Source organism: Sminthopsis crassicaudata, chromosome 4 (genome assembly GCF_048593235.1).
Source record: "Sminthopsis crassicaudata isolate SCR6 chromosome 4, ASM4859323v1, whole genome shotgun sequence".
Classification (NCBI taxonomy): domain Eukaryota; kingdom Metazoa; phylum Chordata; class Mammalia; order Dasyuromorphia; family Dasyuridae; genus Sminthopsis; species Sminthopsis crassicaudata.
The window spans coordinates 372,476,876-372,490,811 of NC_133620.1; the positions used below are offsets into that span (position 1 = coordinate 372,476,876).

General features: G+C 41.2%; 1 protein-coding gene and 1 long non-coding RNA gene across 4 annotated transcripts; one reads left to right on the plus strand and one right to left on the minus strand.

Moving 5' to 3' along the window:
- Positions 1–1,092: 1,092 nt before the first annotated feature.
- On the minus strand, positions 1,093–13,872 carry LOC141539404 (uncharacterized). Of its 2 annotated transcripts, none has more exons than XR_012481292.1 (5): positions 13,619–13,872; positions 12,938–13,119; positions 7,531–7,605; positions 7,236–7,352; positions 1,093–5,857 (listed from the first exon to the last, which is right to left on the minus strand). It is a non-coding gene; the product is annotated as an uncharacterized LOC141539404 (long non-coding RNA). The 2 variants fall into 2 exon arrangements; XR_012481291.1 differs by having other exon boundaries at positions 7,531–11,502.
- On the plus strand, positions 6,414–12,049 carry AQP10 (aquaporin 10). Of its 2 annotated transcripts, none has more exons than XM_074262150.1 (6): positions 6,414–6,699; positions 7,249–7,375; positions 7,738–7,875; positions 8,031–8,149; positions 8,499–8,716; positions 11,343–12,049. In XM_074262150.1, exons 1-6 carry the CDS (start codon positions 6,595–6,597, stop codon positions 11,476–11,478), a joined length of 843 nt encoding a protein of 280 aa, XP_074118251.1. In that variant the 5' UTR covers positions 6,414–6,594; the 3' UTR covers positions 11,479–12,049. The 2 variants fall into 2 exon arrangements, with proteins under 2 accessions (XP_074118251.1, XP_074118252.1); XM_074262151.1 differs by lacking the exon at positions 11,343–12,049 and adding an exon at positions 9,005–9,123.
- Positions 13,873–13,936: the final 64 nt, after the last annotated feature.

Consider the following 13,936-nt stretch of genomic DNA (forward strand, 5'->3'; position numbering starts at 1 on the left):
CTGAGCATGTGCTAACTATAAAACCATCACATCACCACATCATCACAGCACACTGTGCAAGTGCTAACTACAAGCCCTCTGCTACTGATGTGTAAATACATCCTTACTGTAAGTATCCCTTGCTTCAAGTAGAACACACCCTCCTTGACTACTCAGGAAGGCAGAGAGCCTTTAGGGGAGATGGGGAATGGAACCAGACACTGTCAACAGGTTCCCTCTGGGCTGAAGGGTCTTATACCTTACCCAGAGCTCCCCCACTATCTGTGGCTCTCTACAATAATTGACTTGGTAAAAGTGTTCTTATGATTTATTAACTTTCATTGATTTTTATTATTATTAACTTTTATCATTATTAACATATGGTAAAGTAATAATAAAAGAGCACAGCAAACCAATAAAGAAGGTTCTCTACACAACTGTCTCTCTTTCCAAACCTTTATCAAGTAGATAGCAAAAAATAAGGGAAGGGAAAGCATATTGTTTGGAACTTGATGAAAATGACTCTGAAAACATCCAAAATAAGGAGGACACTTTGGTGATAGGAATTAAGTTCTTGGTCCAATCTGCTCAATGGTTTCAACTGAGGCAGTTACTAGGCTGATCTCCTGGACCCTACTCTATTTAATTACTATAATGCTCACTCTTGCCCTATTAGCTCCATGTTTCCAGGTCTTATATAACCTTTTAAAACTTTTTTTAAATTTATTTTTAACACACTTTGTTTTATGAATCATGTTGGGAGAGAAAAATCAGAGCAAAAGGAGAAAATGCTGGGAGAGATTTTTTAAAAAGCAGAAAAAAGAAGTGAACCTAGCAAGTATTGATTTATATTCCGTCTCTTTAGTTCTTTTTCTGGGTACAGATGGCATTTTCTGTCCAAAGTCTATTGGGATTGCCTTAGAACACTGAACCACACTGCATTATAGAGCCTTGATCCAAGCTTTGCCTCATGTGTGTATGTTTGTCTCAGGATCTCCTCCTGCCCATCCTTCAGAATGCCTATCTTTGCAGTTGCAATAACTTCTTCAGCCATGGCCAGCAGTAGGAAGTTAGGGGACCTCTTGCTAGTAAGATGGAAAGAGTGGGCTGAAATGGTAGATAAGAATTTTTTTTCAAAGATTAGGATGGTGATCATGATAATAATAACAATAGCTAGCATTTATATAATGCTTTAAAATTTGCAAAGCATTTTACAATATTATTTGATTTTATCTTCACCACTCTGGGAGACAAATGCCATTATTATCATTCCTCTTTTACAGATGAGGAAACTGAAGCAAACAGAGATTAAGTGACTTGAAGGCTTGATTTTAATTTAGGTCTTCCTGACCTTGGGTCCAGCAAAGAAGTCATGTGGGGTATACAATTCCTATCTACAGTTTTCTCATTGATTCATTCCTCCTCCTGGGAGGCATTAAGAACATCTGTTACTTTTACATATTTTCATTTTAATCTCATACTGGCCTTATAAAATTGGTGCTTCAGATATCATTACCCCATTTTTTACATATGAGGAAACTGAGGCTCAGATAGATTAAGTGTCAAATAGCTAATAAAATTTAGTAAGATTTGAATCCAATTCTTCTGAAGTCCAGTGCCTTATCCATAAGACAACCTACTTCTCAGCTATTCTAACATATACCAATCAAAAAGTTTGAGTGTTATCTGGTGGGTATTAGGAAGCCTTTGAGGGATTTGATTAGACATTTGGCATGATCTGATCTGTACATTAGAAAAACTAAACTGCAATGGAAGGGATGGACAGAATGGTGAGGAAGAGTGGGAAGACTCAATAATAATCTATTAATAAATTACTAAACCCTTAGGCTACACTGTGCACTCTGTTAGGTTAGTGACACAAAAACAAAAATGAAACAATTTCTTACTTTAGGGAGTTTACATTGTCGAGCGAGACAACAAGGACACAAATAAGTGAATACAAAATATACATAAACACAAAGTCATATTGCATGGTAGGAGGGGCATTGCTAACTGTAGGAGATGGTGTTTCAGCTAAACCCTGAAGGAAGTCAGGGATTCTAAGCTGCTCAGGTGAAGATGGAATGCATTTCAAGCAAAGGGTGATAATGCATACAAAGGCATGGTAGGAGGCCAGGGATAGAATGTTATGTTACATTAGAAGGCCCTGGCATGACAATGGACTGGAAAATAGCTGGATGCAAGAAAGGTATGGAGATAGAAATAAGAACAGAGTTTATCAACTAATGTGGGAATGAATTGAAGGAAGAATCAAAGCTGACACCAATTCAACACCTTGGGTGATCAATACTGGCAGTGACAAGAACACAGATAGAAATCAGAAGTCAGAAGGGAGGTAGCAAGAATAAGGCTGACAGTGTTTCTGATAAAGGTCTCATTTCTTTTTTTTTTAAATTAATTAATTTATTTTGAATACATATTTCTTTATGAATCATGTTGGGAGAGAAAAATCAGAACAAAAGGGAAAACCATGGTAGAGGGAAAAAAACAGAAAAAAGAAGTGAACATAGCAGGTGTTGCTTTACATTCAACCTCCTTAGTTCTTTTTCTGTATGCAGATGGAATTTCTGTTCAAACTCTTGGGATTGCTTTGGATCAATGATCTACTGAGAAGAACAAAGCCTTTCATAGTTGATCATCAAACATTCTTGCTGTTATTGTGCACCATGTGTTCCTCGTTCTGTTTGTTTTGCTCAGCATCAGTTCATGTAAATCTTTTCATGAAAGGCCTCATTTCTAAAATATATAGAGAACTGAGTCAAATTTATAAGACTACAAGCCATTCCTATATCCCAAAGAGATCTTAAAGGAAGAAAAGGGACCCACAAAAATGTTTGTGGCAGCCCTTTTCATAGTGACAAGAAACTGGAAACTGAGTGGATGCCCATCAGTTGGGGAATGGCTGAATAAATTGTGGTATATGAATGTTATGGAATATTATTGTTCTATAAGAAATGGCCAGCAGGATGATTTTAGAGACCTGGAGAGACTTACATGGACTGATGCTGAGTGAAATGAGCAGGACCAGGAGATCCTTATATAAGGCAAAAACAAGACTATAAGATGATCAGTTTTTTTTTCTTTTCCTATTTTATTTTATTTTTTTTAGAATTTTTTCCCACAGTACATATGCATGAGTAATTTTTAAAAATAATATTATCCCTTGTATCCATTTTTCCAAATTATCCCTCCCCTCCCTCCACACCCTCCCCCCGATGATAGGCAATCCCATACATTTTACATGTGTTACAATATAACCCAGATACAATACATGTGTGTAAATACCATTTTCTTGTTGCATGTTAAGTATTAGCTTCCGAAGGTATAAGTAACCTGGGTAGATAGACAGTAGTGCTAACAATTTACATTCGCTTCCCAGTGTTCCTTCTCTGGGTGTAGTTGTTTCTGTCCATCATTGATCCACTGGAAGTGAGTTGGATCTTCTTTATGTTGAAGATTTCCACTTCCATAAGATGATCAGTTTTGATGAACATGACACCTTCCAACAATGAGATGATTCAGGCCAGTTCCAATGATCTTCGGATGAAGAGAGCCATCTACACCCAGAGAGAGGACTGTGGGAACTAAATGTGGATCACAACATAGTATTTTCACTCTTTTTGTTGTTGTTCTCTTGCATTTTATTTTCTTACTCATTTTCTTTCCTTTTTGATCTGATTTTTCTTGTGCAGCAAGAGAACTGTATAAATGTGTTTACACATATTGGATTTAACATATATTGGATTGCTTGTCATCTAGGGTAGAAGATGAGGGAAGAATGGAAAAATCTGAAACACAAGGCTATGCAAGGGTCAATGTTGAAAAATTATCTGTGCATATGTTTTGAAAATAAAAAGCTTTAAAAATAAAAAAAATAAAAATTTTGCAACAACAACAAAAATAAGTTTTTCAAGTCAAAAAAAAAAGAATATAAGCCATTCCCCAATTGAAAAATGGTCAGAGGACGTAGACAATTTGGAATTAAAATCAGCTTACATTCATATGAAAAAATGCCCTAAATCACTGTTGATTAGAGAAATATAAATTAAGACAACTCTGAGGTACCACTTCATACCAACAGATTGATGATAGCTAAGATGAAAGGAAAATATGATGATGAATGTTGGAGGGGATGTGGGAAAACTAAGATACTAATGCTTTATTGGTGGAGTTGTGAGTGGATCCAATTATTCTGGAGAGCAATATGGAACTATGCCCAGAGGAATATAAAATCTGTGCCTATCCTTGATCCAGCAGTGTCAAAGAGATCATAAAAGAGAAAAAAGGACCTACGTGTGCAAAAATGTTTATAGCAACAATTTTTGTAGTAGCAAGAAACTGGAAACTGAGTGGATGCCCATCAATTGGGGAATGGCTGCATAAGTTGTATTATATGAATGTAATAAAATATTATTATTCTATAAAACATGATGAGCAGTATGATTTCAGAAAAGCCTGGCAAGACTTACTTGAACTGAAGTTGGGTGAAGGCAGCAGAATCAAGAGAACATTGTACACAACAGCAAAATTATGTGATTAACTGTGATGGACTTGGATCTTCTTAGCAATGTGATGATTCAAGACAATTCTAATAGACTCCTGATGGAAAATGTCATCTGCATCCAGAGAGAGAACTATGGAGATTGAATGTGAATAGAAACATAGTATTTTTACCTTTTTTTGTTTGTTTGTTTGCTTGCTTTTTCTTTCTCATTTTTTCCCCTTTTGGTCTGATTTTTCTCACATAATATGACAAATATGGAAATATGTTTAAAAGAATCACACATGTTTAACCTACATCAGATTGTTTGCTCTCTTGGGAAAGGTGAGGGTAAGGCAGGAGAGAGAGAAAAACATGAAATACAATCTTTAAAAAATGAATGTTGAATACTATATATGTATTAAGAAAAATACTATTGAGGAAAAAAGAATATGGTTGAAACAAATGGATCTGGTTTTGGATATGTTGAGATTTTTGAGTTATCATTTGAAACCTGTTTCAGAGTTTTAAGAGAAACAAAATTTAGGGGCAGCTAAGTGGCACAGTGGATAGAGTACTAGCCCTGAAGTCAGAAGGACCTGAGTTCAAATCTGTTCTCAGACACTTAACACTTCCTAGTTGTATGACCCTGGGCAAGTCATTTGACACCAATTGCCTTAGCAAAAAAAAAAAAAAAAAAAAAAAAAGGCAAGAAGAGAAACAAGATTTAAACCTCAGTCAATAATCAATCACTGTATTAAGCTGTGAGGATGCCCCCCCCCAAAAGGCAAAAGTTGGTCCTTGTTCATGAGGAGTTCACTATTCAATGGGGATGACAACATACAAACAAGAATGTATAAACAAATTATAAACAGGATAAATTGAAAGTAATAAACAGAAGAAAGACATTAGAATTAAGAGGGACCAGGAAATGCTTGTAGAAGGTAGGATTTTAATTGTGACTTGAAAAAAGTCTGGAAAACTAGGAGATGCAGGTACGGAGGAAAAGCATTTTGGGCAAGGGTGCCAAGGAAGATCCTCTAGATAACCTCAGAGCCAGCAGAAGATCAGAGAGTTATATAGGGGATTGAAGATGTAGAGTCTGAATCCCAAAATATTTGGGGCCTTTGATAAGTTGCACAGCACACACACACACACACACACACACGTACATAAAATGGAAGATTCAGATGTGATCTCCATTCTTACTGGGGTCTCAGAATATAACAATGAGTTCCATGTATATGGGAAGCTAGGTGGTACAGTGCATAGAAGACTGGGTCTGAAGTTAGGAGGACCCGAATTCAAATCCAATCTCAAACACTTACTAGCTGGATGACCTTGGACAAATCACCTTGTTTTCCTCAGTTTCCTGATCTGAAAAATGAGATGGAGAAAGAAATGGCAAGCCACTCTAGTATCTTTGTCAAGAAACACCAAAGGGCTCATGAAGAGTTGCACGTGATTGAAATGAATGAACAACAGCAGATTTTATTTGCAAGAGTCTTGAAATACTTTGCTCACAACACATCCATGAGATAAATTGAACAAGTATTCTTATCTCCATTTTACAAATAAGGGCACAAGGGGCAGCTAGGTGGTGCAGTGGATAGAGCACCGGCCCTGAAGTCAGGAGGACCTAAGTTCAAATCTGGCCTCAGACATTTAACATTTCCTGGCTGTGTGACCCTGGGCAAGTCCAGAATCCCAATTGCCTCAGTGGGGGTGGGTGGGGAACAAATAAGGGATTTAAAGATTAACAGACTTGTCAAAAGCAAGTGGGAATGCTGAGACAAACCCAGATCCGGTGTCACCAAGTATTGGCTCCACTATCAGATGCTGCTGCCACAGAGTAGCCTTCCTGTAACAAGTGAGATCTGAGGGTCTGCTGAGGAGAAAGCCCTAGGCTTGTAGTGCAAGCAGGGACTAAGAAAGCTTTCCTTATCCCCGCCCACTATCAGGAGTAATGACAGCACAGAAGTTAATTGGTCTTAAAGTCTCTCTGTTATCTTTTGACTATTTGTGTAGTTTGGAGCCTTAGCTGAGCAAATAGATTAAGTGATCGGTGGCCACAGGGAGATTTTCCCCTTGAACTCCCACTGAAATCTTTCATCATGACTCAATTCACATTTCTGGCCAAGGTTAGGGCCTGGATCCGAATCCGTAATCTCCTAGTGCGACAATGCTTGGCTGAATTTTTGGGTGTCTTTGTACTTATGGTAAGAGGACTGAATGGGATTAATCAGGAGGAAGGGAGGGTGGGGAAAGAAGTAATTTTTACTCCGACCAATGACCCCCTCTCCCCATCTTTTCTATTCTTTTTTGTCTTCTTTGTCTTTTTCTGTCCTTTGCCATCTTTCCAAATTTCTCCGATTATCTCCTATAACTGCACGGTTCATTGCTCATCTCTGTCCCTTCTTTCCTCCTCCTCTCTCTCACCTTTCCTCTTCCTGTCCTTTCTCCCCTCATTTTTTTTCCTAGGCTCTTTTCTCCTTCTTCTCTTTTCCTATCCCTGTCTTTCCCCTTCCCAACCTGTTTCTCTTAAGGCTTTCCCTGCTTTCTTCTATTTCTCCCAATTTCTTCTCCAATATTCTCTTTCTCTCCTTTTATCTCTTTTCTTTCTCTTCCCCTCTTCACCAATTCTACCTTTCCTTTTTCTCTCCCTGTTCTCACTAATTCTCCCCTCCCCCCTTTTTTCTTTTTCCTTTATTCCTTCTCTTTGCCTCTTTTTTCCAATCATTTTCTCTCTCCTTACCTTTCTCCATCAGATCATCACACAGGGGGCAGTGGCTCAGGCTGTTACCAGTGAGGGATCCAAAGGCAACTTCTTCACCATGTTCTTGGCAGGCTCCCTGGCTGTAACGATCGCCATCTATGTGGGAGGCAATGTCTCAGGTGAGTGAGGAGGTACCAGATTGGAGGAGTGGCAGGAAGTAGACAATGTCCAGGTCGCTGACTCAAGGATATTATCTACTGAAAACTTCACATGATTCCGGTATGCCCTTGGATCTCTCCAACCTTTCCTACTCTGCCTATCTTCCCTATCTCACCTTCCAAGATCTTTCTTGTTTTCTCCCGAGCTCTAGCTTCCATTTCTCTCTTCTCATGCTGAATCCTTGTTCCTCCTGGAAAAAAAAGAGACTCTCACTAGGGGAGGAGGGAGGATGCTAACTTCTTGCATACATCACCTTCCCAAATCATTCTAGACCTCGTTTCACTTCTCTGTTTCTTCCTGACACAAATCTTTATTCCCTCAGGAGCCCACCTGAATCCTGCTTTCTCCTTGTCCATGTGCCTAATGGGTCGCCTACCTTGGGCCAAATTTCCCATATACATCCTGGTACAGCTACTTTCTGCCTTCTTTGCCTCAGGAGCAACCTATGTCCTCTACTATGGTATGGAATAACATTTTCAAAGACTCAGGATTGATAAGAGAGAAGCCCAGACAATGGGGGAGGTACCCTATGGATGGAGAATGGGAAAACTCCCTCTGTACATGGATAGGAAGGAGCTCAAGCTAAATGTCCATTGCCTCTACTCTCTGAATCAGATGCTCTGCAGAACTATACTGGTGGAAACTTGACAGTGACCGGCCCCAAGGAGACAGCCTCCATCTTTGCCACCTATCCAGCCCCTTATCTATCCCTGGAAAATGGCTTCCTGGACCAGGTGGGAGTAGAAGCAGGGGACCACACTGAATTATCCAATGTTCTTCACCCCTCTCCTCCAGCATCCCCCAAGTTCCTACCCCTTTCTCTAGTATCCCCAACTCCTATCATCTGTCCTTGTTGTTTTCCTGGGTCCTTTTCTGCTACCCTAACATGGATCGATTATTTGATCTTTGCCTTGGTATATCTTAAGCAACCAAGGATAAAATCAAGGGGGGGGTTGTGGAAAGTGAAAATGTGGGGTGTGTATAGAAAGATAGGACAGTGGGGTACGGGTGGAGCTTGAAAGGTATATAAGGGTAGTCACAGGGGAGCCTTGGAGCATCTAACAGGGTAACCTTTCTCCCAAGATTCTAGGTACTGCTATGCTGATGGTGGGCATCTTTGCCATCATAGACACCAAGAACAAGGGAGTGCCTGCAGGATTGGAGCCAGTGGCAATCGGTCTGCTGATTCTGGCCATTGGCCTCTCCATGGGTGCCAACTGCGGTTACCCACTGAACCCTGCTCGGGATCTCGGACCTCGGCTCTTCACCTATGTGGCTGGCTGGGGACCTGAGGTCTTTAGGTCAGTATTCCCTGCCCCAATATTTCCCTTTTTTATACTAATTTGCATTTACATAGTATTTTGTACCTTACAAAGTGTTTTTCTATAAGTGATTTAATAAGACCTTCTCAAAGCCCTGTGAAATACAGTGTATAGCCATTTCCATTTTATAGTAAAACCATGTCTCAGAGAGTTAAAAAAAAAAAAAAAAAAACATTTATTGGAGGTCACACAGCCACTAAGTGGGAGAAATGGGACTTGAACCTATGGCTTTTGACTCCATTTGGCTTTATTTCTTTCTTTTTTTAGAGGCAACTGAGATTAAGTGATTTGCCCAGGGTCATCCAGCTAGTAAGTCTTAAGTATCTGAGACTGGATTTGAACTCAGGTCCTCCTGACTTCAAGGCGGATGCTTTATCTATCGCCCCACCTAGCTGCCCCAGATTTTTGACTCCAAGTTCTACCTTCCTTCTAGTACCCTACACTGTCTCAAGTCTATTATCCTGTATCTTTCCTGTCCTTCCCAATTAAAATCATTGAGGAAGCCATCACACTAAGTAACTCCATCTCCTCTCCTCTCCCTTTCTTGTTAAGTCTGTAAACTTCTAACTTCACCATACTGAGCCTCTCTTTCCATAGTTACCAATAATTTTTTTCTTAATTGCCATAGCTATCCACTTTTTATTAACCCTCCTCCTTGTTGGCCTCTCTGCCGTATTTGATAATGTCTATCACCTTCTCCTTCCTCTTTAGATTTCTGTGGCATTTTCTTTTGGTTCTCCTCCCACCTATCTAACTCAGCCTCTCAGCCTCTTTTGCTCAATCTTCATCCATGCCATATTCATTAACCGCAGGGCTCTGTCCTAAGATCTCTTCTTTTTGTTGTATACTATGTCTTTGGGTGACTGCATCAGTTACCATGGAATCTATTATCATCTCCATGCAGCTCCCTTTCCCAAGCTCCAGGTATTTTTGTTTTGAATTTCCAACTGACTTCTGGACATCTTGAACTCCATGTCTTAGAGGAATCTCAAACTCAACATATCTAAAATGTGGAATTCAGATTTTTCTTCCAAACTCTTTCTTCCAAACTTCTTTATTATCATACAAGGTGCCACTATCTTCAGTTATTCAGTTTTACAATGTGGATATCATCCTTTATTTCTCATTCTTATGCACTTCACAAATCTTGCTATTTTTATTATTTCTTGATATGTCCCTTCTCAAGCCCTTATGAGTGATTTCTTCTTCCTCCTCTTCCCCCTCTTTCTTTTCTTTCCTTGTCCTTTTCCTCCAATGCTTCTCTACACTACAAGATGCCAAAATGATTTTTTTAAAAAGCATAAGTCTGACCATATCACTTTCCTACTCTATAGACTTTATATTATTATTATCTTTAAGATTAAATATGAAGACTTTTGGTGTTTAAAGTACTTCATAATTTGGCTCTTTCCTAGCTTTCTAGTCTTAAACCATATTTTCTTCTATGAAACCTACAATATAGCTGCATCAACCCACTTGCAGTTCCTCATGCATGACATTCCATCTCCTTTCTCTATGTCTTTGCAATGATTGTCCCTTATCCCTGGAATGTTCTTCTTCCTCTCCTCCTTCTCCTGGCTTCTCTGAAGACTCAGATACATTCCACTTTCTGCAGGAGATCATTCCTGAATCTTCCAGCTTCTAATGCCTCCCTTTCTGAGATTATCTCATATCTCCTCTCACCCTCTTTCTTCCTCTCTCTTCTTCCCTTCTTCCCTTTCTCTCTTTTTTTCTCTCTTCCCCAGCTTCTTTCCTGTTTTCTCTTCACTGAGTCTCTCTCTCTCTCTCTCTCTCTCTCTCTCTCTCTCTCTCTCTCTCTCTCTCTCTCTCTCTCTCTCTCAGTTTCTCTAGTGCTCACTTTCTCCTTTACTTCCCATATCGATGGAATGGAAGGGTCTCAGAAATCAGAATCAGGACACCTGGATTCTAGGCCCCTCTCCACTGCCTACACTTCATTGGCAGTGTAATCTTAAACAAGCCATTTTGCTGCTCTGTGTATCAGTTGCCTCAATTGATCAAATAAGGTAATACATATACATGAAGGCTTTGTAAACCTTAAAGAGCTGGAAAAGTGTGAGTTATTATTAGCTCTCTGTAAATAGTAAAAGAATACCTTTCTTGTCTCAAGGTAAAGGAGTGGGTCACTCTCAGAATCTGAATTTCACAATTTAGACTATCTCTCTTTCATCTCCCAGAAAAATGGACCCAAATTACCCTTTCCCCACCTTCTGCCTTTTCAGGGCATAATTATGTACTTTCCTCTTCTCTCTCCTCTTTCTCATCCTACTTTCCCTATTCATCCTTTGTTATTGTCATTCAGTCATTCCCTATTCTTCATGAACCCATATGGGGTTTTCTTGACAAAGACATGGGAATGATGTGCCATTTCTGCCTCCAGTTTATTGTACAGATGAGGAAACCAAGGCAAACAGAGTTAAGTGACTTGCTCATGTTCACACAGCTAGTAAGTGTCTCAGAAGAGATGTGAATTCATGAAGATGAATCTTCCTAACTTTAGGACTGGTGTCACTTTGCCACCATGCTGCCTCTAGGAAAAAGGCGGTGGGGGACCTGTTTCCTGATCTCCCTTTTTGTCCCTCTATAGTGCTGGCAATGGTTGGTGGTGGGTGCCTGTGGTGGCTCCCATGGTAGGTGCTGTGGTAGGCACTGCCACATACCAGTTGCTGGTGGGTTTGCATCATCCTGAAGATTTGGAAGCCTGCCCAGGAGAAAGATTCTGAATTGAGGTTCAGGTCTCATCTCATCTGCTCAGAGAAGAATTGATGATAACTTTTCTTCTTCCAACTTTACCACAGATATTTAAACAACAACAAATCCCCCAAAACAAAAAACGACAAGGAAAACTATACTGGATGGTATTTACAACAAATACTTCTATATCCAAACACCAACAGCAACTAAAACTAACTTGATAATCTCTTCTTCTATTTTCAGTTTTACAAATTAGATTTGGTTAAAATGGACTGGCTTACTAGAACATGTATTAATTACTCTATCTCCCATCTCAACCTTTGCATTTGCTGTTCCCTATACCTAAAATATATTCCTTCCTCATCTCCACATCTTGGAATCCTTGATTTCATTCAAAATTCAGCTCAAGTGCCTTAAAGTCTTCTCTGAATCACCTCTATTCTCAAACTTCTCTCTCCAAACTACCTTTTATGTATTTAAAATATTTTTGTATATACTAATACGTGTACATGTTATCTTTCCTGATAGAATGTAGTACGGTTGGTTAGTACAGTGTCTAGCACACAAAAGACACTTAATAAATGCTTGTTGATTGATTGGATTACATGGCATAGGAGGTCCCTTCCAGCTCTGAGATTCTGTGATTTTTGGAAATATTATCAATAATGATTATGTAGCAGAGCATTATAATACTAGGCACTAGGTAATACAAATACTAGGTACTAGGAGTACAAAGTTGAAAATTAGTCACCACAGAGTTGCAATAGGATCAAGAGAAAGTCATACACAAATACGCATGATAGATGATAGAATGTTATAGGAGATAAGGGAAGAGACTGAGACATCTGGGGAAATTTAAGAAGGGAAGCATGGATTCTAACTTGGGAGTTGGGGAGAGTGAGGTTTGAATGCGGGAAGGTTTGGTGGAAGAAGCTGCACTTTGAGCAATCCGGGCCTAGGCGGAAGAGGATGCATTCGCTCTGGGAGATAGTCTCTGGGAATATATGCAAGCCAGAGAGTGAAGTCAAAGTCTGGGATAACTACAAGTCCTGATGAGTGAAAGGGCATTAGTATGAAATAAGGAGGAAAAGGGTTATTTGGAGCAGGACTGTAGAACCGAAAATAGCCAAGCTAAGCAAATTATATTTTATCCCAGGGAAAGAGGGAGCCCTTGAAGATCAGGGAACAGAGAACTGATGGGTTCAGATTTTTGCAATAGGAAAATTATTTTGGCAATGATGTGGCTTGGGCGGGAGAAGGTGGACACTGGAGGGATGCTGCAAGTAGGCGCTTTCAGTAATACAGGTGAGAGGAAAGGATCGGGATTCGAAAGGCGCTATGGCAGGTGAGTGATCAGAGCCTGGAAAACAGGTTCAGACTGGGGAGGAAGACCCTATCCAGCAGCTGACCGGGTACAGTTGCAGTTTCACCGGAGACCCCGCTCCTTTTGGCGTTGGGCAGAATTCTCGGTGGGATGGGGACGCTTACCTGGAAGGTGTTTTCTTCCATCTCTTGAGCTCTCTACTAACACTTCACACTTCTCAAGCAGGCTTGGGGGCTGGGCTGGGCTGGGGCTCCCCCGCGGCGTCAGTACTTAAAAGTGACCGCCAGGGGACGGCAGGCAGATAGATGGCTACCCGGACGCCGGGAAGCCAAATGGACAGTTCATCCTGGAAAACAAATGTGGACCACGGGATGCCAGGCGCCCCGGGAAGCTTCATTAGACTGAGTCCTTTCCCACCCCTCTTCTGGTCGCCAGAAATGTCCAAATCCCCATTTTTTTCAACCCTGGATAATTCTAGCCATCTGAGTATCATTTCTTGCCGCCACTGGGGCCCCTCCCCTTGACTCAGACACCTTAAGGAGTAATTAGGGGTGGGGGAATCTGTCCCCGACACTAGAAGACCGGGGAAGGCAGGGAACCAGTGAGCCAGCCAAGGAGCCGCCTCTGCGGCTAATTATAGGGTGCCGCCCTCCCCGAGGCCCGGAGATGGGGGAAACTGAGGCACGGGCGGCCCGGCACACACTTGGAGGCTCTCCCTGTAAGAGAAGGGATGCGCTAAGATGAGCTGAGGCGAGAAGGATGCAGGACACGGGCCAGCTCCGAGGGGCGTGAGCAGGAGGGGTAAGTGGGTGAAGCAGCCTTTAGAGGGAGACCCCCTCACTCACCACTTCCCAGCCTCGCCCCCTTCCCCAGCATGAAAGAGATGCTCCGGCAGCCTTCCTAGAAGCAGAGAAGTTTTCTGCTGCTTTCTCGTTTCCTTCCAACCCCCAAAATCCAACCAATCGCTCCCCGACCCTCTCTCCCTGACGGGGATGGGGAGAGGGGGAGGAGGGAGGACCCGTGGTGGGAGAAGGAGTCGGATCACAAGCCTGCAGAGAATCAAGGGTTAAGACCTTCGCCTTGCCCCTCACAAAGATGGCGGCACCCACCTTTCCCGCCCCCCATCTCCCGCTCCCCAAATCCCCCCTCTCCCGCCCCCCCGC

Coding starts and splice junctions, on each gene's coding strand:
- AQP10 (XM_074262150.1), top strand. CDS start 6,595: ATGACTCAATTCACATTTCTGGCCAAGGTTAGGGCCTGGATCCGAATC. Junction 7,376..7,737: donor TGTGGGAGGCAATGTCTCAG/GTGAGTGAGGAG, acceptor TTATTCCCTCAG/GAGCCCACCTGAATCCTGCT. Junction 7,876..8,030: donor AACCTATGTCCTCTACTATG/GTATGGAATAAC, acceptor TCTCTGAATCAG/ATGCTCTGCAGAACTATACT.